We start from the raw sequence: 21,951 nt of genomic DNA, 5'->3' as shown, positions 1-21,951 counted from the left end.
CTTTGCAGCTCAAAGCATGGTCCCAGTCTAGCAGCAAGCACCACTTGGGACCTGGTTAGAATGCAGACTCACAAGACCCACTGAGTCAGAATGTGCGTATTGAAGATTGAGAAGCCTGCTTCCACCATTATCTGGACCAGTGGTTCTCAACTGTTGACTGGGTTAGAATCGCCCCGGGTGCTTGAACAAATTCCAGTGCTAGGCCAGACCAGTTCTGTCAGAATTCCCAGGTAGGGAACCCCAGATACTGCAATTCTCCTGTTCAACCAAGTTCAAGGACATCCATCTTGACAAGCGCTTGACAAGTGCTTCTCAAACTTGACTGTATGTGTGAATCAGCAGGAGATCTTTTGCAAATGTAGGCTCTGATTTGTGCATCTGGGTGGGACTGAGGCTGCGTGTGTTAGGCACTTAGTCATGTACGACTCTCAGTGACCCCATGGACTGTAGCCCACCAGGCTCCTCTGTCCACAGGATTCTCCAGGCAAGAATACTGGAGTGGGTAGCCATTTCCTTCTACAAGGGATCTTCCTGACCCAGGGTTGGAACCTGGGTCTCCTGCATTCTCCTGCATCACAGCAGATTCTTTACCATCTGAACTATAGGGAAGTCTGACCTGAGATTATTTATTTCTAATAAGGTCCCTGGTGAGGCTCAGGCTGTGGATCTGATAAATATTGATATAGTAGAATCACAAGCATTTGTTAGGCCAACTTCCCAGTTTTACAGAAACCGAGGGTCAGAAAGGGAACAGTGACTCCCCCAAGATAACCCGACATGTTATTCATTCAGTGCTTGCTGAGCACTGTCTGTGCGGGATGCTGAGGCTTGAGCTGGGGATAAGATAGACCTGATTCTTCCCCTCTGAGGGCTTATCTGCAGTGGGGGAGGCAGACAGAGAGCAAGTAATTAAACGAATTTCAGATCAGGAGAAGCGTGTGAAAGGGATGATGTGGTCGGGAATGACTTGGCAGTTGCTTTGGTTGGATCGGAAGGCGGGCCACCCTTGGAAAAGCAGTAGGTCTTGACTTCCACTGGGGTCTGCTGATTACAACTCTAAAACTTTCCCTTCCTGGACAGAGCCATCCTCCAACTGCCCTGGGATTCAGAGATGGGCCCTCCTGACCCTGCTGAGAACATCTGACTCTGGTCCACATCCCCCTCTTCCCCTATCCGCTTTCCCTTCCCCTCGACATTCTCATTGCCTGTTTGTGGACTCAGGGTGGAGCCTGGGGAGTGCCCCCCTCCCCTGCCCAGAGCAGAGTATCGACTTCTTCATAGAACAGCGTTCAGGATAATCGATTTATGGTTTCTAACAAGAACCAGAGCTCGTCCTGATGCGGGCCCCCACCATTGAGAAATCATCTGAGATTGTTTGTTTATCTGAAAGAGAGCACAATCATGAGGGCGTCCCTTCCTTTCCTGATCTGCCAGAAGAATCAGTCGGGCTGCTTGTGGAAATGCCTGTCCCAGGTCCCACCCCAGCTGGCTGAAGCAATCTCAGGAAAAGGCCCTGGAATCTGTGTTTTTAGTACGTGGCTCTCGTGATTCTTATGAACCAGATCACCGGGGGAAGTGAAAGTGGTATGGAGAGAAGAAGCTGGTGCCCTGTGTCCCATATCTCTTCATGCGGCTCTTTGAGCTGCAGAAATGAATTCCTGGTGATTCAGAAGCATGGCCCTCGGCTGGATGTGTGATCGGAGGGATGTCTTTGTGTGCATGTAGCAACGCACGCCGCTCCGTCCTCACCTTGCCAGCCTCTGCCCTTACCTGAAAGGGTCTCCTGTCTCCTCTGTGACCGACCAGACCCTTCCCACTGCCCGTGTGTGTGTATGCTCAGTCACTTCAGTTGTGTCCAACTCTTTGTGACCCCATGGACTGTAGCCCTCCAGGCTCCTCTGTCCGTGGGGAATTCTCCAGGCAAGAATTCTGGAGTGGGTTACCCTGCCCTCCTCCAGGGGATCTTCCTGACCCAAGGATTGAACCCACGTCTCCTACATCTCTTGCACTGAAGGCAGATTTTTTTAGTGCTGTGCTATGGAGGAAGCCTCTCCTGCTCCCCGTGCTCCCATTAAAACAGTCCCCTCCACTGCCTTCCCCAGTGCACCTGGGCAGTGAGGACTTCGACAACATGTGCACTCAGCCAGAGTCTAAAAGGGCTGCAGGAGGCCTCCTGGACCATCTGGTGGCCCCCACCCTCACCCCAGGGTGTGGCCCCAGGGGACCTATTCGGGTGGAGTAGCGGGAGCTTGGTGATGGAGGGGTGGGTGGTGGCCAGCACCAAAGGAATGCCTTGAATGTGCAGAAGAGATAAACTTCACTTCACTTGTGCAAATGTGAATCACACCCTTGTACCTTTGAGCTTAACTTTCATGTAGAAAATGGGTGGATGTACATCTGTTTCCTGGAGCTGACCCTTCTGAGGTCAAACTGAGGGAGAGGACAGTGAGGGGAGCTGCGCCTGGGAAGCTGGGGTGGGCCGGTCTGGCCTGGGATGGAATCTGTGAGCTGTGGGACGTGGTTTCCCTTTCTGGGGCATAGGACCCCTCCGGACCCCTGAGGTCACCTTGAGGGGTTAGGGGGACATCCAGAGTGAGGAGGGCTGCTCCCTGGATGGCCCTGCAGCTGTGCGCTTCCTGGAGGCTGGAAGAGGCAGGCGGTGGGTGTACCCTGATCCACTGCCGAGGCTAGAGCATCCACGATGCTGACTGCATGCCTGTGACTCCTGCCTCCTAGGTGGCCCGAGGCAGCCGGGATGACAACTCTCCCCAGGAACCCTGGCACCTGAGAAACATGATCAGCAAGTCCCGTGAGTGTTCGCCAAGAACTCCCCCACCCTTGGCGATGGGCTCCCCGGAGGCAGTCTTCAGCATCTTCCTTTGACCCTCCAGGGGTTGTGGAAGGACAGATACGGAGCTGGGGGCACCTCTCTTCCTCTTGAAGGATGGCAGACATGCTCAGGTCCAAGCCCCGAGCCAGAGAACTATGGCCCAGTAGGGGCCTGCTCTGAGCTGGGGTTGCGGTAGCCCCAGGCGGGGCAGGTGGGGCAGGTGGGAAGGTGGCCTGGGGCCATGCCTGCCTGTTCCTGCGTCCAGCTCTTGTGTACATTCACCCCGCAGGCTGGAAGCTCCTGGCCATGCTGGCTCTGTTCCTGGCTGTCATGGTGTGGTACTCTATCTCTCGAGAGGACAGGTACATTGAACTGTGAGTCCATCTTTCATGTTCTTCTGTGGGTTTTTTTTTTTTTTTTTTTTTTTTTAGGAAGGGGGCTCAGGGATGGAGTGTCATGGAGTGGGGACCTAGTGACAGGGAGGAGGGTTCAGAGAGCCAGGGGGTGGCCTCTCCCTTACACTATTAGCTAGAATCTTTCTGTGAGCATGGTTGGGAGGGTTTGGGGAGGTAAGGTCTGGGATGGGTCCCCAGGTCTCTCACCCAAGGGGTTTAGGAGAAGAGCTGGGTTCGCAGTGACTTGGTTTCAAGGTGCGACTTGGGCTGAGATGATTCCAGCCTGTGAGTCACTCTTCAGGGCCTTGGAGCCTTCATGCCCTGGGAGGAGGCGGGGGCTGCCTGGAACGCTGGCACCTGGGCCTGGGAGGTCTGACCGGAGCCCCTATTTCCTCTTCTTTTCTGTCCCCAGCTTTTATTTTCCCGTCCCAGGGAAGAAAGAGCCATGCCTCCAGGGTGAGGCGGAGAAGATGGTCTCCAAGCTCTTTGGCAAGTAAGTGTGTGAGGGTGGGGGGTGGGCTGAGGACAGCTAGAAGGAGGAAACCGTGCTGGAGGACATGGGTCAGGTGAAGCCAGTGAGGGCGGGGGAGTCCTTGGACGTGTATACGTGATATTAATCTGTGGTCTGACCCTGTTTCTGGCATCAAGATTAATCGATTTCTCATCCCCACCCTGCCTTCACCTCTGCGCAGCTACTCCCGAGAACAGCCTTTCTTCCTGCAGCTTAAAGATTATTTCTGGGTCAAGACCCCATCTCTCTATGAGCTGCCCTACGGGACCAAGGGGAGTGGTAAGTGCCTGCCTTGGGGAGCGGGGTGGGTGGGTGGAAATGGTGGCCTCACCTTGGCCACACTACTTCTCGGTCTTTGCCATCCACGGTCCCAGCGCCCAAGTTCTCAGCCAGGCTCAGACACTGGGGTCAGGGGAGGGAGGGCTGGCAGCCTTCGGAGAGGTTGCTGTGGTCATCAGCCCTGTTGAATCTGGTCCTTTTGCAGAAGATCTGCTCCTCCGGGTGCTAGCCATCACCAGCTACTCCATCCCAGAGAGCATCCAGAGGTAAGGAGACACGCCTTCCTGCCTCAGTGAGAAACAGTCATGGTCCAGCACCTCCCAGTGAGCCTGCCTGTCTCCAGGGAGGTGGGGACACTGGTCCCCATGGCAACCAAGCCTGGATATCGGGCTGCCAGAGTGGGCAGAGGTTGCTGAGGGTATTGCCGTGGTAACAGGCCGGCCTGGGGGCCAGTCGGGGACTCTGAAATGGGATTGCTTCGCAGTCCTTCCCAGGCATCTTCCCTCCTCTCCTTCTCTCTCTCCTGTGCTCTGCTCAGCTTCCTCTCCCTTGAAAGCCCAGGGCTGCAGAGTCAGCATGACCAGGAGCAGAATTCTTTGGAGATGCCTGGTCCATGTAGGGGGCTTCCCAGGTGGTGCTAGCGGTAAAGAACCTGCATGCCGATGCAGGAGACTTAAGAGACACGGATTCCATCCCTGGGTTGGGAAGATCTGCTGGAGGAGGGCATGGTCACCCACTCCAATACTCTTGCCTGGAGAATCCCATGGACAGAGGAGCCTGGTGGGCTACAGTCCATGGGCTCGCACAGAGTCGGACACAACTGAAGTGACTTGGCGTGCGCACGGTCCATGGGAAGCAGGGCCTGAGGGGGCCTGGGGCAGATGGGGGCAGGAGAGTGCGGTGAAGCCGGAGCAGGGGCTCCTTCCGGGTCTCACCATCCTGTTCCCATGGCAGCCTGAAGTGCCGCCGCTGCGTGGTGGTGGGGAACGGGCATCGGCTGCGCAACAGCTCTCTGGGAGAGGCCATCAACAAGTACGACGTGGTCATCAGGTCCGTATGGCCGCCCTTCCCTCTTCTGTCTGGGGGGCGACGGTGGGCAGACCAGCGGGGGTCAGGGTGACAGGCATCCTCCTCCCCGCCTCCCAGGTTAAACAGTGCTCCGGTGGCTGGCTACGAGCAGGACGTGGGCTCCAAGACCACCATGCGTCTCTTCTACCCTGAATCTGCCCACTTCAACCCCAAAGTGGAGGACAACCCCGACACACTCCTCGTCTTGGTAGCTTTCAAGGCCATGGACTTCCACTGGATTGAGAGCATCCTTAGTGATAAGAAGCGAGTACGTGGGGAGACTGGGAGGGGAGAGGTCTCAGCTTGTGGTGGGGGAACGCTGTCCGGGGTTCCCGGAGCAGGCCCTCCTGCTCCATCATGCGTGCCCTGAGATCCTCAGGAGCCAGTGAGGGCGAGGCGTGAGCTCAGCCTTCTGCTACAGCAGCCCAGGGTGCCCCAGTGAGAAGCCTGGGAGCAGAGGGACCAGTCTGTAGTCATCTCCAGGTGGGGGTAGGTTAGAAAAGTCGAGCTGTCTGTCCTTCTAGGCGGACACACCCCAGAAAGTTCACTCTCTCTCCTTGCCATCGGTTGAATGTTCAACTGTCCAGCTGGCCATTTTCTGCCAGATGTTGACCTAGCCCCTTCTACCTGTGTGGATGTCATTGGGAGTGAGCAAGTCTTAGACCCTATACTCTCCATACCATGTCACCTGGCCTCCCCTGGGGACTGCCCCACTCCCCTCTCTCCCTGCTCCTCCCCTCCGGTTCCCCCTCCCACCTCTCACCCCGCACTTGTGAGCACTCCGTGCCATCCCCACATGGACCCCTTTCCCTGGAGGAGCCCAGCGGCTGGACTCGAGAAGCAGGTTTTGACCCACTCCCCTCTCGCCTTCCATCCCTACCCGCCTAGGTGCGAAAGGGCTTCTGGAAACAGCCTCCCCTCATCTGGGACGTCAACCCCAAACAGATTCGGATTCTTAACCCCTTCTACATGGAAATCGCAGCTGACAAACTGCTGAGCCTGCCGATACAACAGCCACACAAGATTAAGCAGGTGATGAGGGGTTGTGGACAGATGGGGAAGCCAGAGGGCTGGCGTCCTGGGTGGGAAGTAGGTGGGACTTCCAGAGGCTTGGGGAGGTCCGGAGGACCCCAGATGAGGGGAGAATACCAGAGGAGAGGGCGGCATGCATCCAAATAACACAGGCCCCAGGCACACACCTGTAATGAGAGACTGGTGCACTGACGTTTACAGCAAGGCAGAGTTCGTACTCTTTTTTTTTGTTTGTTTTTAAAAGAACAAATGGCAGGGTTTTTCTTTTTCTAAAGATAAATACTTTTATTTTTGACTGTGCTGGGTCTTTGTTGCTGCGTGGGCTTTTCTCTCATTGTGGTGAGCAGGGGGCTACTCTCTAGTTGCGGTACATGGGCTTCTCATTTGGTGGCTTCTCTTGTTGCAGAGCACAGGCTCTAGGGTGTTTGGGCTTCAGTAGTTGAGGCTCAGCAGTTGCAATTCCCAGGCTCTAGAGGACAGGCTTGGTGATTGTGGCACATGGGCTTAGTTGTTGCGAGGCATGTGGGATCTTCCCAGACCGGGAATTGAACTCGCATCTCCTGCATTGGCAGGCAGATTCTTCATCACTGAGCCACCCAGGAAGCCCAAGAGTGCAGACTCTTGAGATGGCCAGAGGCATCGCCAAAGTGGGAAGTCCAGGAAGGGTGTTGTTAGAGCTTGGGAGCTAGAGTTAGAGGATGGTTTTGGCAGGCGCTGATCAGAATCTGTACACTGGGGATTTACTGGGACAGGCAGCAGTCTTTTTTTTTTTTTTTGGACTATGTGGCTTGTGGGATTTTAGTTCCCAACCAGGTGTTGAACCTACACCCCCAGCAGTGAAATTGTAGAGTCCTAACCACTGGTCAGCCAGGGAATTCCGGAGAGTCAATAGTCTTATTTTTGGAGCCCAGCCCAAATGAACATGGAGCCCAGCCCAAATCCTTCGGTTACTATTTGATCACTTTATCTGTGATCTGATCTTGGAACATGTTGGTTTAAGGGAGTTAAAAGAATTGCAGTTGGTCCTGTATACCGTGGTTTGCCAGGTGTGGCAGTTTGGGGAGGCAGGGTGCCTCAGCAAGTTATGGTTTTGGTTTTGGCTCTCTAGTGGTCTCTGGCTGGCGGGCTTCATCATACTGGGTAGCATCTCAAGCAGGTACTTCCACGTGTCTTTGAGCCCTCAGGTTGTGTGGGGTAGGAGACAGAGGTAACTATCAGACAGAGAAAGGACTCAAGGTGCTGCTTGCTGTGTGGCCTTGGGCCAGTCAACCACTTAGAGCCTTGGCTTTCTTATCTGAGTGGTGAGGAAATTATCCGTACTGACCTTTCCAATAGCCATTCTGGGATTTAAAAAGATAATTATGTAATGTGCTTATCATGAAGGTTGGAACACTGTGAACGCTCAATAAATATTAGCCAAATTTTGAATAAATGATTTTATTCTTTTTTCTTTTGACTGTGCCACACGGTTTGTGAGATCTGTTTCCTGAGCAGGGATTGAATCCATGGCATCAGTGGTAAAGAACCCATCTGCCAGTGCAGGAGATATAAGAGATGTGGGTTTGATCCCTGGGTTGGGAAGATCCCCTGGAGGAGGAAAAGGCAACTCACTCCGGTTATTCTTGCCTGGAGAATCCCATGGACAGAGGAGCCTTGTGGGCTAAAGTCCATGGGGTCGTGAAGAGTTGGACACGACTGAATCGACTTAGCATGCATGCATGGCAGTGAAAGCTGGGCATCGGCCACCAGAGAACTCCCTATGATTTTATTTTTTACTGAATATCTATTATGATTCAACTTCCTGTGTTGAATGCCTGCTTTCGTGACTGCTTAGCACCAGGCCCCAATTTTGAATACACGGGGAGTAAGACATACTCTTTGCACATAAACAGACAGGTTGCAACCTGGAGTGGCAAGATGCTCTAGCAGAGAGTTGTTCCAAGTGCTGTAGGGTCTTGGAGGAGGGGTGGACCTCTGCTTGGGGCTGTCCGGAGTGGTACCATCAGAAGAGGTGAGACCAGAGTTGGGCCTTGAGGGGTCTTGGGGCCCAGGGAGCAGACACCTGGGGAAAGGTTTCATTAGGCAAGACCAAGGAGCGCCCCTGGCACTGAGTTCTAGTGCAGGAAGAGGTGGATGGGGGACAGCAAGGAGGAATTTTATGCCCCTGATGGTAGAGGGTGAAGACTCGAAAGAGAAGCCAGAGACGAGGACCGGAACCTGGCTTCTAGCAGAAGGAAGAAGAAATGGATGAACCTGACATTTGTGTTGGTTTCCTGTCACTGCCTAACAAATGACCACAGTTTAGCAGCTTAAAACAACACCCATATATTGACTTGTAGTTCTGGAGGTCAGATGTCCAATACAGCATGGCTGGATTCTGGTTAGAATATACAGGCTGAAATCAAGTTGGCAGCTTGACTGCATTCTTGTCTGGAGGTTCAGAGGGGGACATCCCCTTCCAAGTTCATTTTTGTTGTTGGAAGAATTTGGTTCCTTGTGGTTGCAGGACTGAAGTCCCCATTTCCTGGCTGGCTTTCAGCCTAGGGGTGGTACCCTCAGCCTGTTAAGAGCTGCCCACATACCTTGCTGTCCAGCCCCCTCTATCTTTAGGCCAGCAGTGCGTGATAAATCCTTCTTGTGTTTCACATGTCCGACTTCCTCCACTGCTGACCTCTAGAACCAGATGTTAAAGCTCATGAGAGGAGGTCAAGCCCACCAGGATTATCTATCTTCCGGTCCTCTGTGCCATATGAAGCAATCTAACACAGCGTAATATATCTCATCATTTTCATAGGTTACACACACTCTCAAGGGCAAAGGCCATTGGTGGTCACCTTAGAATTCTCCTGCTACAGCATTGATTTTAAGGTGAAATTGAGGGATGTATGATAGTTCCAGGTTTCCAGCACAGCTGGGTGGATGGTAATATGTTTAACAACGACATGAATACAGGGGTAGAGGAGAGCTTGGTGAGTTTAAAAAGTCCACGTCCAGGCAGAGCTGGCTAGAAGGTGATGAATGTGTGGTTTGGCAGAGGTCTGAACTGGTTGAGATAACACAATGGAGGTAAAAGCAACAGGGTTGAAACGGAAGGCTGGGGCAGGAAGTGACAGATGAAAGGATAGGAGAGCTCAGAAAGGGGCCTGGGGAACACCTGGCCTTAGAGGGTCAGACAAGATCCGGGGAGTGGCTTGAAAATGGGAGTGGGCACTGAAGTGGTCTGGAAGGCAGGTCGTCCCAGCCAAGAAAGAGGATTTGTGAGGTTAGGCTATGGGGTGGCACATCCCTGTGAATGAGTCAGTGGTGGAGAAACTGAGATCTTCATAGCAGCCCCTACGGTGGGGGCGGGGGAGGTCCTGCTGACCCCACTTTACGGAAGGCAGAGCCCACCCTCAGGAGGGTACACAGCCCGGGAGTGTGAGCGCCCTGGGGCTTTCGGGAGAGGTAAGGGTCTCCAGGATGGAGAGCAGAACCTTTTTACTCCTGCAGGGACTTGTTTGATAGTTCCAAGCCTCAGTTCCCCAGCTGCATACAATGGGGCTAATAAAAGTATCCATCTCAAAGTGTGTTTGTGAGGACTGGATGAGAGGTGGTACAGTGGTAAGGAATCCATCTGCCAAGGCAGGAAATGTGGGTTCCATCCCTGGGTTGGGAAGATCCCCTGGAGGAGGAAATGGCAACCCACTCCAGTCTTCTTGCCTGGAGAATCCCATGAACAGAGGAGCCTGGTGGGCTATAGTCCGTGGGGTCACAAAGAATCGGACACAACTGAGCAAGCACACACAGATGAGATGACATAAGGGGTAAGATAACATAGTGTCTGGCACGTAGCAAGTGCTCCGAAAGCCATAGATATTATTATTATTGTTGTTATTACCGTCATTCTGTAATCATCTCCAAAGGTCTGAGCCCTCCCCAGATATATTAAGCTGTAGTATGCCATATGGTACGGCTGCCCTGGTAGCTCGGCTGTTAAAGAATCCACCTGCAATGCAGGAGACCCTGGTTTGATTCCTGGGTTGGGAAGATCCCCTGGAGAAGGGATAGGCTACCCACTCCAGTGTTCTTGGGCTTCCCCGGTGGCTTAGACGGTAAAGAATCCGCCTGCAATCTGGGAGACCTGGGTTTGATCCCTGGGTTGAGAAGATCCCCTAGGGGAGGGCATGGCAACCCAGTCCAGTACTCTTGCCTGGAGAATCCCTATGGACAGAGGAGCCTAGCGGGCTACAGTCCTCGGGACACAACTGAGTGACTAAGCAAGCTTCAGCATGCCATATGGTAGCCATGAGCCATGTGTGGCTAGTTTTTGTTTTTTTGGCTGTGTCCCATGGCTTGTGGGATCTTAGTTCCTCTACCAGGGATCAAACCCAAGCTCTTGGCAGTGAGAGCTCGGTCAGAGTCCTAACCACTGGACCACCAGGGAATTCCCCACCAGAGGCTATTTAAAATTTAATTAGAATTGAATAAAATAAAAAGTTCAGTTCCTTAGCTGCATGAACCCCACGTGGCTCGTCACTGCCATATAGGACAGCACAGATGAAGAACATTTCCGTGATACTAGAAGGTTCTCTCGCAGAGCGCTGGCCTAGAGGTGCTGAAAGATTCCGGCTCCCTCTAATACCTTGCCCACCCCTTGCCCCTCAGAAGCCCACCACAGGGCTATTGGCCATCACCCTGGCCCTCCACCTCTGCGACCTGGTGCACATTGCTGGCTTCGGCTACCCAGACGCCCACCAGAAGAAGCAGTCCATTCACTACTATGAGTATATCACGCTCAAGTCCATGATGGTAAGCGGTCCCTGCTGGTGCACTGGGTGGGGCTGACTGGCCTGGGGATGCTGAGTGAGTGAGGGTGGTGCTGGAGGCCCAGAGATGACTCACCTGTGAGGTCACGCAGAGTCAGCACTGGGAGCGTGGCATCTGGACTCCCAGGCCAGCATCCTCCATATTCTGTCTTCCTTGCGAGAGCCAGCCCGGGGAACAGAGCTCCTGGGCATGGGTCACGGGAGGGCCAGAGAGCTGCCTAGAAGTTCCTCAGTTTGCTTCCTTGGCTGTCTCCACAGTGGTCAGGCCACAATGTCTCCCAGGAGGCCCTGGCCATCAAGCGGATGCTGGAGATTGGAGCGGTCAAGAACCTCACTTACTTCTGACTCGGGCAGGAGCTGTTCCCATCGGCTCACCCTGCTGAGCAGCCCCGGTCCGTGCCTCTGGGGGTGCCGGGTGCCAGCGTGGCCTGCTTGGACTCACCCTCTCCTGTGTGGGGAGGGGGCCAGGTCTGAGACGAGGCCGTGCCCCTGGCTGCTCTGGTGGAGGCCAGATGGAGTCAGGGTGGAGGCCCTGGGGCAGGAGGGGCTGGGCCCGGGCACGGGGGCTTGCTTCTGTGGCATCCCCTCTCTGCCAGTGTCGGGAGATTATTTAAGGGGCTATTTAATTAAGGGGTAGGAACGTGCTGTGGGCTGGCCCCGTGGCATCCAGAAGAGGGGGCATATGGCAGTGTCCTGCTCACTTTTGACACAGAAGTGATGCGCCCACTACGGCCTAGGCCCAGAGTGGGCCTCCCAGGAGGGCAGGGCGTCTGAAGTGGGCGGTGCCCCCCCCCAGAGAGGGGCTGCTCCCTCCCAGCAGGCATGGGAAGAGCACTGGCGCAGGGGCTCCATGGTGGAAGTGACCTAAAATAGGTTACAAAGTATTAAACTATTTTTCCTAAAACAGAAGCAGCTGTGATACTCTTTGTCCTTTCAGATGGAAGAAGACACGGATGGGGAGTGGGCCACAGTGGTGGGCCCCCTCGCCCCGTAGCGGGCAGGCGGGCCAGGGTTATCTGGGAAGTCATTGTGTACTGAATACGATGCTTGGGTGATGCCAAGTCATGCATTGTCACCCTGGCAGAGCAGGCAAGCGACTGGTGCTCAGACGCCCTGTCTGCTGGACACCTAGCCTGGCTCTGCATCCTGGTTTTCTCTCCAGAGGTAGGAGGGGCAGGAGGATGCCTGTGGTTGGGAGTGGCAGCACCCTCATTCCCCTCCCTCTCTCTCCCTCACCAGCCTTGTTTCCAGAATCACATGTTGGAAGGTGTGTGTTTGAGGACAAGGGTGGAGACAGACAAAGAAAGCCAAGTTTCCTTCTCAGATTAAGTGGGAATCATAAAGTGGGGTTTACAAAAAGTCCTGCCAGGGGCCCAGGCAGCCAGAATTGGGATGGGCAGGGCACGGGTGGTGTCTGAGGGCTTGGCAAGGCCGGAGAGCAGTCGCTGGGCCAGGGGGTGGAATGATGGAATGCCTTTGCCCTCCACCCCCTCTCCCCCTGGGCCAGGTTTTTATAATCCTGATAGCCCTGCTGTCTGCTGGTCTCTGCCCGGCTTGCTTTCCCATCTTCCCAGACCTGGCTGAGCTGCCAAGTGGCGTCCCGCCACTCTCCCAGCTGTGCCTTTACATCTGGAGCCAGGAGGGAGAGCCGGACCTCCCCCAGCGGGAAGGGACTCACAGCTGTGTTCCTGGCTTTCTCGGAAAGAGTTGCAGCCTTGAGGTTTTGAGACGGCAAGGCTGGGACAGGACAGATAGGAGGGGCAGAGATTTCGGAGGAGCGGAGGACCATGGCAGGAGATGGACTTGCTCTGTCGGAAGCCTGGCAGAACCTCTCTGCTAGCTGCTGTCCTCCCAGGGGTGAGAGCAAATAGGGCTGCAGCCCCAGGCCCCCTCCTTTCTCCTCCACATGGGCGGGCTTGGTCTCCAGGCTTTGTCCTGGGGGGGCCTTGCTGACCCCGCCGGGCGTGCGTGTGTGCTGCTTGTGAGGGTTTGCATGGGAGTGTCCGGTTCCCCGTGCAGGCCATTGAAAGTGGCTGTCAGCACGTATGGTCCAGCTGTCCTGGATTGGGGCCACTGCCTGTTACTGGATGTGCCTAAACTCGAGCCAGAAACCAAACTCATACCCACCACCCTCCTCCAAACTCCATAGACACACACACACACACACACACACACACACACACACATAGACATGGGAGCGATTTACATTTTGGCATGAAGCCTGTGAAGTCTACACACAGACAGTCCTCCATGATTACATCCACACAGGAGTGTGTATGGGAAGGGGGTGTGTATACCCCCCAAACTGGCCATTGCTCCTTGGGTGGGGGTGTGGGGTCAGCGTTCTCCAGGGTACCCTAATCCCGGGCACCCCAATCCCGGGCGGATAGAGGCAGCACCAGGGGCCCCAGGGCAGGCAGTGGAGCTTTCATGAGGAGTTGCTGGATGGAGTTCTTTCGAGTTCTGAGAAAGGGACTGTCATTCTTCAGTTAGCCTGGCCAATGAGGATGAACTGCCCGCCAGCCCACCTACCTGGTTCTGATTAAACCTGGCCGCCGGGAAAAGGAGGCAGGAGATAAGCAGGGCATGGCAGAGGGAAAGCACCTGACTGCCGGCCCACAAATGTGGGTCCTCCACCGGGCTCTGCCACTTAATTCTGTACGACCTTGGGCTGATCACTTCTCCACGTCTGTGCTCCAATTCCTACATTCCTTGAAATAGGAGGGAGGGTCCAGCCAATGAGGGCCACCGGTGCTGAATCATCTGGGTGTGATTTAAGAATGCAGATTCTCGGGTTTTACCCAGGCCTCTGGGGATGGAGCCCATGAATCTGGAATTTTAACAAGCACCCGCAACCACTGCTCCGGTCGTCTAGACTACAGGATAATCTCACGGGCCTCTTTCAACTCAACGGTCTGCGTGCAAAACGCAGGCTAATCCCCGGTGCCCTTGAGCCGCGTTAATTACGCGCACGCGCGGTTTTGTCCCGCGGGCGGGGGCGGAGGCCGGTGCGGCGCACGCGTTGTCGGCCCAGCGGGCGCGGGGCAGGGGCCGCCCAGGCAGTGCGGCGCCCTAGCGCGGTGCGCCCGGGGGCCTCCGGGGTTGCCGAGAGGCCGGCGCCTCCCTGGCAACCGGCTCCGGCCCTGGCAGCGGCCGCCGAGCCCGCGCCCGTCTGTCTGCCCGGTTTGCAGGCGAACCACGGTTTTTTCCGGGGGGCTCGTCTGAAATTCCGCCGGGGCTGGCGCATGTGATCTACGTTGATGTCACCGCCGGGGCGGGGGTGACACAGACTCGGGCTGCCGGCCATCGGAGGAGATCCGCCCGGTGCGGTGTAGACCGGGCGGCCCATCTCTCAGCCACAGAGGCCCGGAGAAGAGGCGGAACAACCAGCTCCACCTCCTAGCTGGGCAAGACAGAGCTTAAGGCTTTAGTCCATCATCACATCGAAATGATGTTCTGTATTCACATTAAGTGAAAGTGCTGAACACTTCGGGTTTTTATTGACACTTTCCGAGGACATGAATACATCCAACTGCCTTCCCCCAGAGACTGGCCAGCAGCCTGCTAAAAGTTTGAACTCGGAAGTGGTTTTGCCTGTGAGACAGTTACCTGTAAGCCCACACACAAACCCGTGTTGTGTCATGTGACCTGTAAAATAGTGATTACGCATGCCTGTCCCATAAGGAGGTTTTAAGGATCTAGTGGGAATATGTCTGGCAAAACATCGGGTCGACTGTAAAGTATGATGTCAGTGTTAGATTGTAAAGCTACTTTTTGCATGATGAAGAATACCTGAAAGCATATGAAACAGGTGAGGTCCATCTGGAAGGTCAAACGTATGCCCAGGTAGAGCTAGTTACAGAAAAGTGTCTTCAAGTCACCAACAAGCTCAGCAGAGGAAGGTAAGAGGCTGGTAAGAGGACTCAAATGCAGGCTTCGCAGAAAACAGCAAAGAACTGTGAGTTCAAACTGCTCTCTGGCAATGGTTTTCAAGTTGAAGTCAGACACGCTCAGGTGCTTTTGGAGAAAGGTGTTTCTGGGGTGGCATTATCTGTTTCTATGGACACGAGTTTGAGCAAACTCCAGGAGATAATGGAGGACAGGGAAGCCTGGTGTGCTGCAGTCCAGTGGGGTTGGAAAGAGTGGCCAGGTCTGGGGACTGAACAACAATGTTTCCATGGCAGGCAGCCTCCCAGGGCAGGTTGCTAAACAAAGGCTGAGAAGTACATCTTAATACTTGGTAAGCTCTCTCCAAACCATCTGACTGTTTTGATGTCTTAATTATAGCTTCAGAAAATTATTTGTTAGTTTTGAGCATTTCCTTGGTTTGTACCGGACGTGATTCCAGGAAATCTTCTATGTGTGTATGTCAGTAGTTAAGAGACGGTTTTCTTGACCAGATCTTTCTTAGTGACTTGACCTCTCTTGTTAGAGTTTGTGGGGATTCTGCACTTGAGAATTGAGGCAGGGAGATGAACCTTGGGTCTTATTAGATGACAGATTTGGGGGGAGCCCTAATGTATTGGGGGCTCCCCCTCTTCAAGTAAAGGGAGTGCAGGGAGCTGGGAGCAAGTTGGGGAGACTGCAGTCCTGTGTAGGAGGGTTAGCCCAGAGGATTTGACAAAAGGCTTTAGGAAAAACAATACGTTGGGAGCCAGAGTTCAGATTTCCTGGGACGACCAATTTAAAGTACTGCACCCAAAAAAAAAATAAATAAATAAATAAATAAAGTACTGCACCCCTCAAGAAAGACGCTGTTTCCTGTCAAGAATCTTGCAAGACTGGCAGGATGGAATTTGTGGAGGGAATGATAGGAATCACCCCAGGGAATTGAAGTTGGAGTTACTTAACTAAGCTGTTCCAGAACTGTCTATTATTCTGAGGTTTCCTATAACATCATTTATGTACATCATCAACTTTAATGCTTAAGGAGTGTCTTCACTTGCCTAAAAATGTGTTTCTCTTCTAAAGAAAAATATCACAAGAGGACAAGTTACAGTCTGGTAGGGAGATTCTTTCTAGTTCTGTGCTTTTTTTCTGTACATTTCTGTTCCACTTGTAGCCCCACATGGCAAGAGAACTAGAGAAAATTTTAATTAAAAGTCAGATAGGAAATTCTCATCTGAAAATTCTGCTGTAGAAGTCCTGAATTACCTATATCACTTTATCACTAATGCCCTCTCCACTCAGTATTTCTCCCAAGTGCAGAGCCCACTAGTGTCATGAATTTGTCTTCTAATCCTTGGGCAGTAAGGCCCTGGCCCTTTAATTTCTTTACAAAGGTGATGAAGGTGGTATCTTGAACTTAGTTCCCTTGAACCTGTTTTTGCTTAATTGAGGATGACCTTTGCAGGGATAAATCCCTATATTCAGCTTTTATCCTCAGTGGCACTTCTCCTTTTGTATAAGGAGGAGAAGATTTCAGGTAAGGTCTAGTTAATAAGACCCCGATTCTCCCTAAGAAGACCTGTTTCTTGAGACTTCACATACCTTGTCTTTGAATCTTAGTACTTTAGATTCACTCCAAAGAAGACAGCTATAGAGAAGCATTATGTGATTGTTCTCATAGCATTCCAAGGTTATTTCCAAGGGCCATAGTTTGAGAAGCAACGGAAGGAAGTTCCTTTGTGTGGCCGGGGCTCCCTGATCGGTGAGCACAGGGAAGATATTTGGCCCAGGGATTGAGGCCATCCCAGCCCTGTGGGTGGGCCGAGCCGGCTGGCCCAGAGAGGAGCTCTGGAACACGGAATGGCAGGCAGATACAGGCCCCAGGGATGTAGACCAGAACTCAACGATGGATCTTGTGAATGTCATGTGTTCACAAAAGGCCTTGTAAAGATGAGGACTGTGGTAGGTGTGAAACCACAGGACCTGTGGTCCAAAAGCTTTCAGTACATGTCCAAGATTTCACCAACAGAGAGGAGGAGGAGATGGAGCCAGGAAGAACAGCAGTTAGAGAGGGAAAGTGTGGACGGGCCTCTTCCTGCAACACAAATATGTTCATCCAGGAAAACAAATCCTTATGTTTCAAAAGAAGAGTAGCTTGGGATTGTCTCATTTTTCCCAACTGATGACCTAGTTAGGAAAATGGAAACACAGGGGATTGGGGAAAAGATGAGCCTTACGGAATTTGAGAAGTAACATCAGAGCAAGGGAGTGTTTGATCAGTGAGTCTCAGAGATCCTGTAGTTTTGATTCTGAAGCTGCAAATGGCTGGCCTGTGGTTACAGCTCCTAAAAAACAGCTTCTGTAAGAGGCTTCTTTAAAGGGGAAGTAGACATCAAGATTTAGTTGAAATGTCCTCGGTTTATGTCTAAACGTTCATGTTTTTGAAAGAAACATCTATATGCAAATTAGGATCATTTTTATTTAAATATTTATACTTTTATTTCAACAGAGAGTTGATTTTATAGGGAAACTTCTTAGAAGAAACTAATTACAGAACTCCCCCCTCGTGGTTTTTTCTGGTGGCATCACAAACCATGCATACGTGGGAAGGGCTGGTGGGAAGGGCAGGAGTGCATACCTGGCGATTTCAGTTCTGATCATGTCATAGCAAAGGCCATGTGCCCCGTGTATGCCCTTCCCCCATATAGGAAGTGAAAAGGAATTTTTGTTGGCTCCTTTTCTCCTGTTCTGAGAAATCTCCCAAAAGCTGCATTACGTTTGCTGTTATTTCCCGTGTTCCCCTCCACTCCCGAAGCTCCCAGGCAGCTTCAAGGCCTGTGCCTTTAAGCACTGTTTCAGTTGTCTCCATCAGAGACGGGTTTACTATGGTGCCCTGGTGCTTTGTATGAGACCACCTTCCACTCCATGAGAGTTGAAGACATGGTGGAAATAACCCTGGGCTTTCCAGACTGATAACGAGCCTGAGAGTTAGAAATTGGGCCCTCGGCCAGTGACTCGGAGCCAATAACGAATTGTAAAGCTATCGGAAAGCTGGATCCTGGCCTTGGGAATGGGGCGTGGGGGGGGAGTGATTTGATACACAGACGCACTTTCCCAGGAAGTTGCTGTCTCTCCAGGTCATTCGGGGACTGGGGGTGGAGGATGCCAGTCATGCTTTCCTACTGGAGCTGCAGCCTGCCCTTCCTCTGCCCGCCCCCGAGTGGGTCCTTGCTTATGGCCTTCAGCACTGGGCATTTTCTAGGATGAGAGTGGCCTTGGGCTTTTGCTGTAGATGGAAACATGTCACAGAGGAAAGCATCTGTTTAATCTCATGCGCGTCACTTGTTAGCTCTGTGACCTTGGGCTGGTCTTTTGGTTTCTTAAAGCCTCACTGCCTTGTCTGTTAAATGGTGATACTTTGTAGAAATATAGAAATTAAATAAGATTACAAATGTGAAGCACTTATTTCAGTTGATGTGAAGTCACCTGCAGGGAAATTCAGGGCTTCCCATTGCCTTAATTTTTTTTTTTTTTTTAACACTTCCCTTTACCAACTTTTTTGCCTTTCACTCCTGCATGAGAAGTAAATGGGGCCAGAGGGGTAAAAGGATGTATATAGCTCAGTCCAGCATCCTTCTCAATGCCTTGGCGGTAGAGCTTACTGATTTCACCTACCTGTGTTCTTCTCTTTCACCAGGGCTTACGTGTGATCTCGTACCCTTTCAGTGATTCTCTGCTGTGTCTATGCCTTGGAGAGGGCTCAGGGGGTCGTCCCTTGTAGCCAAGTCTTCACTGTGCAGCCCCATCTTCTGTGATGTCCATAGCCCCACCCTGGGAGTGTCTGAGCCTCTGAGGGAAAAGAGGATTCTGTTCTCCAGGAGATCAGATTTCTTCCCAGGTTATTCTGTACCATAACCTTGGGTTCCAAGAAAAGAACAGGCACCTCCATCCTTTTAGAAGAACTGTGTATTGGGGGTGGTGATGATTGCATGGGGGGTAAGGGGCAAGGTAGGCTGTGGTGAGGATTAGAAGGTCAATTTCCCACCCGCCTCCAAGGTGGGGGAGAGCAGGAGAAGTGAATGGACAGATCATCTTAGGTCATCCTCCTCCTATTCTAGCACATCAAGGCATTCTGCATTTGATCTTACACCCTTATTCTTTATTAGCAAAGGCAAAATATATATGGGAAAGAAGACTTGTGGGGTTAGAGGGCTTGTGGGATTAGAAGACTTAGAGGGCTTCCCTGGTGGCTCAGTGGTAAAGAATCTGCTTGCCAGTGCTGGAGACACGAGTTCGATCCCTGGTCTGGGAAGATCTCACATGAAGCCCGTGCGCCACAAGTATTGAGGCTGTGGTCTCAAGCCCTGGAACCACAACTGCTGAGCCCATGTGCTGCAAGTACTGAAGCCTGTACATCCTAGAGCCCATAGCCCGCAGAGCCCTTGCAACAAAAGCACTCACCACAATGAGAAACCTGGGCTAGGTAACAAAGAGTAGCCCCTGCTTGCCACAGCTAAAGAAAAGCCTGCACAGCAATGAAGACCCAGCACAGCCAAATAAATTCAATTTTAAAATGTTAGCAATTATTAGGAAAAAAAAAAATTAAGCTGGAGCCCACAGGCATCTGTGCTGGGCCAGAAATGGTACTCTGGTACCAGGAGCAAGCTGTGAGGCTGGGATGTACACTTAGAGTTCTTAATCAGTTTCTACTCCCTCTGGCTTGGGGGCTATAAAGGAAGATATGAAGGAAATTGGAGGTTCTGAAGCAATAGGAAATATGGTGGAAGTAGATAAATCCTCTGAGTGGAGATGTTAGAAAGGCGATGCATAGAATCTGTGTATTGAGGCTGTCCAAGGAAGCAATGTTGTGGAGAAGCAGCTTTTCGTGATGAAGGTTCCCATGATGGGTAAGGACTCCAGGGAAGGTTTGAGGAGAAGAGGCTAAAACTTAGGAGGAACCTCCAACCTTCAGGACAACATGGCTTCCGCAAAGCTCACAGAGTGAGCATTCTAATTTGGCCCTGTTTATCCACGCCAGCCTGTTGGCCATCACCATGCCAAGCTTTCCACCCAAACAAAGCCATTCTTAGAAAGAACATCATTTGAGTCTCATAGTGTTCGGTTGCTTGGTGGCACAGGCTCTTTGAAGAGGGCCTCCTCCCCTGAACCCCCAGTGGAGGGAGCTGACTTTGCAGAATACTGCCAGAAGAAAGGCCTAGAAGGACCCCACCAATGCGGTCTGGCCCCTTTGCCCCTGAGCTGTATCTGGCATGAGTCAGGTGGTTGGTGAGGCCCCGCGTTCGTGCGCCTTCTGGGTTGGGCACTTCCTAGAGGAGTCTGCCTCTAGGTCCTGTTGCCATCGCAACCAGAGCTCTCCACTGCTTGGAAAAGCTGAATGAAAGCCGGGCCAGGAACCCTGGGTTCCCAAAGCATCCTCTGAGCTTTTGGGGTCTTCCGTGGCTCAGCAGGAACAAAAGAACAGAACGGATCTCTTGGAGGCAGGGCCCCTAATGTTTATTCTCAGGTGGCAGGTAGGCATGAGGAGCTGATTCGCATCCTCTGGTGCCCCTGCAGTCTTACTGAAGACAGGACCACGGTTGTGTGTGTGCCTCTAGGCTCAGCTGAGAAGGCGAGTCTCATCACTTGGAAGGCCGGCCTGCTGGTCCCCTCAAACCCCATGCATCCCCAGACACAGTCTCTCCAACCGCTGTTTAAAGAACCCTGACCAGAGCAGCTCTCACACTCCTTATATTGACTCTGAATATGCAGGGGTGGCGGGGGAGGAGTACACGAAGCAGGGGTGGGGGGAGGCTCTGGGTCACACAGCCTGGCCAGGGGTCCCCGGGTGTCACACTCCCCCTCCTTCTCCCCTCCACCACCCCCCCAGACACAGTCTCTGATTAGACCAGTCCCACCGTAGAGCTGAGGCATCCAGTCCAAGGACAGAACTGCAAGGGTATGGACACAAAACACCGAACAAATTGGGTGGTGGCCAAGGGCCAGGGCCGGTTCTGGCTTCCCAGCCTCGGCGGGTCTGGGCTGTGAGCGGCAGGGGGCACGGGGTAGCTCAGTGCCGGCGAGCGCTTGACCCCCTGCTCCCCAGGGCTGCGGTACTGAAGCACAGGAATGGGGGGAGGGCTGGCGGGCAGCAAGGGGTACAGTTCACGAAAGCAGAGTTTTAGCTGCCTCTGGAGCCTGTGGGAGAGGCAGGTGGAGGAGGGCCTCCGGAAAAAGGCCGGGAGGAGAGGCCGGCAAAGAGCACACCTCCTCTCGGCTGCATCCTCTGCCCGCATCTCCACCCGCAAGCCCCCGTGCGCTGCCGCTGGGCCCACGTTTGTGCTCCATCCATCGGGGCTGCGGGGAGGGTGGTGGCCCTCGGGGCTGTCCTGGAGGCGGCTGCTTCCGGGGTCCTCTGCAAAGTCTCTGCCGAGCCAGACCGAGCTCCGCCCCGTCCCCCACCCTCGGTCCGGGATGCTCAGACGTGCGTCTGCATCCGCCGCTGCAGGGGCCGGCTGGGGTCGGAGTTCTGCGAGGAGGACTGGGAGTGGTGGGAGGAGGAGGCCGAGGCCTTGCTGGCCTTGTCGAACTGCACGTAGCCGTCCTGCTTGCCGCTGCTGCTGACGCTGCTGTCGCACTGCGTGTCCAGGAACGAGCTGCTGTCGCTAAGCGAGCCCCGCTGGAATTCCCGCTCGCAGAGCTCGATGGACGAGCTGCCCGTGCCCAGCACGAACCGCTGCCCGTAGTCGTAGAGCCGGCCCTGGCCGCTCAGCGTGCTGTAGATGTTGGTGAAGGACATGCCGGTGGGCACGCGCTGCTTGCCCGTGGGGCGCAGGTCCGGCTGGCAGCTGGACAGCGAGATGGTGGGGGTCGAGTGGTGTTCCTTGAAGGTGTTGACGCTGTAGTAGCCGTTGGTGGGGTCCTGCAGGGGCCGGAGGGAGAGCCTTGTCACATCACTGGATGGACAGCGGGGAAGGGCCAGGGACAGACAGGAGGAAGGCAGGGGAGGAAGGCAGGGGGTCAGAGTGGGGGTGTGGATTATTAGCCTGGGCAGGATGCTGACAGGTATTCAAGTAGCGTCTTGCCCAGTGTGTGCTTAATTGCTCAGTGGTATCCAACTCTTTGCCACCCTGTGGACTGTAGCCT

At 53.4% G+C, this 21,951-nt stretch overlaps 2 protein-coding genes across 8 annotated transcripts in view; one reads left to right on the top strand and one right to left on the bottom strand.

Moving 5' to 3' along the window:
* Positions 1-11,829, top strand: part of ST3GAL4 (ST3 beta-galactoside alpha-2,3-sialyltransferase 4) — a 54,007-nt gene extending 42,178 nt beyond the window's left edge. For 4 of the 5 annotated variants that reach the window (XM_043873524.1, XM_043873528.1, XM_043873535.1 and 1 more), the window contains 10 exons: positions 2,737-2,809; positions 3,120-3,204; positions 3,638-3,718; positions 3,918-4,015; positions 4,221-4,281; positions 4,970-5,065; positions 5,162-5,351; positions 5,972-6,115; positions 10,760-10,903; positions 11,179-11,829. In XM_043873524.1, coding sequence (XP_043729459.1) covers positions 2,737-2,809; positions 3,120-3,204; positions 3,638-3,718; positions 3,918-4,015; positions 4,221-4,281; positions 4,970-5,065; positions 5,162-5,351; positions 5,972-6,115; positions 10,760-10,903; positions 11,179-11,265 — 1,059 coding nt within the window. In that variant the 3' untranslated portion in view covers positions 11,266-11,829. The remainder of the gene's footprint in view (positions 1-2,736; positions 2,810-3,119; positions 3,205-3,637; positions 3,719-3,917; positions 4,016-4,220; positions 4,282-4,969; positions 5,066-5,161; positions 5,352-5,971; positions 6,116-10,759; positions 10,904-11,178) is intronic. The other variant, XM_043873516.1, reaches the window with a different exon arrangement.
* A 9,115-nt stretch (positions 11,830-20,944) lies between these two features.
* Positions 20,945-21,951, bottom strand: part of KIRREL3 (kirre like nephrin family adhesion molecule 3) — a 599,492-nt gene continuing 598,485 nt past the window's right edge. For all 3 annotated transcript variants that reach the window (XM_043873461.1, XM_043873470.1, XM_043873479.1), the window contains one exon: positions 20,945-21,727. In XM_043873461.1, coding sequence (XP_043729396.1) covers positions 21,284-21,727 — 444 coding nt within the window. In that variant the 3' untranslated portion in view covers positions 20,945-21,283. The remainder of the gene's footprint in view (positions 21,728-21,951) is intronic.

Source organism: Cervus elaphus, chromosome 2 (assembly GCF_910594005.1).
Source record: "Cervus elaphus chromosome 2, mCerEla1.1, whole genome shotgun sequence".
Lineage (NCBI taxonomy): Eukaryota > Metazoa > Chordata > Mammalia > Artiodactyla > Cervidae > Cervus > Cervus elaphus.
Note: the sequence above shows the minus strand (reverse complement) of the source record. Positions and strands in the feature narration are given on the sequence as shown.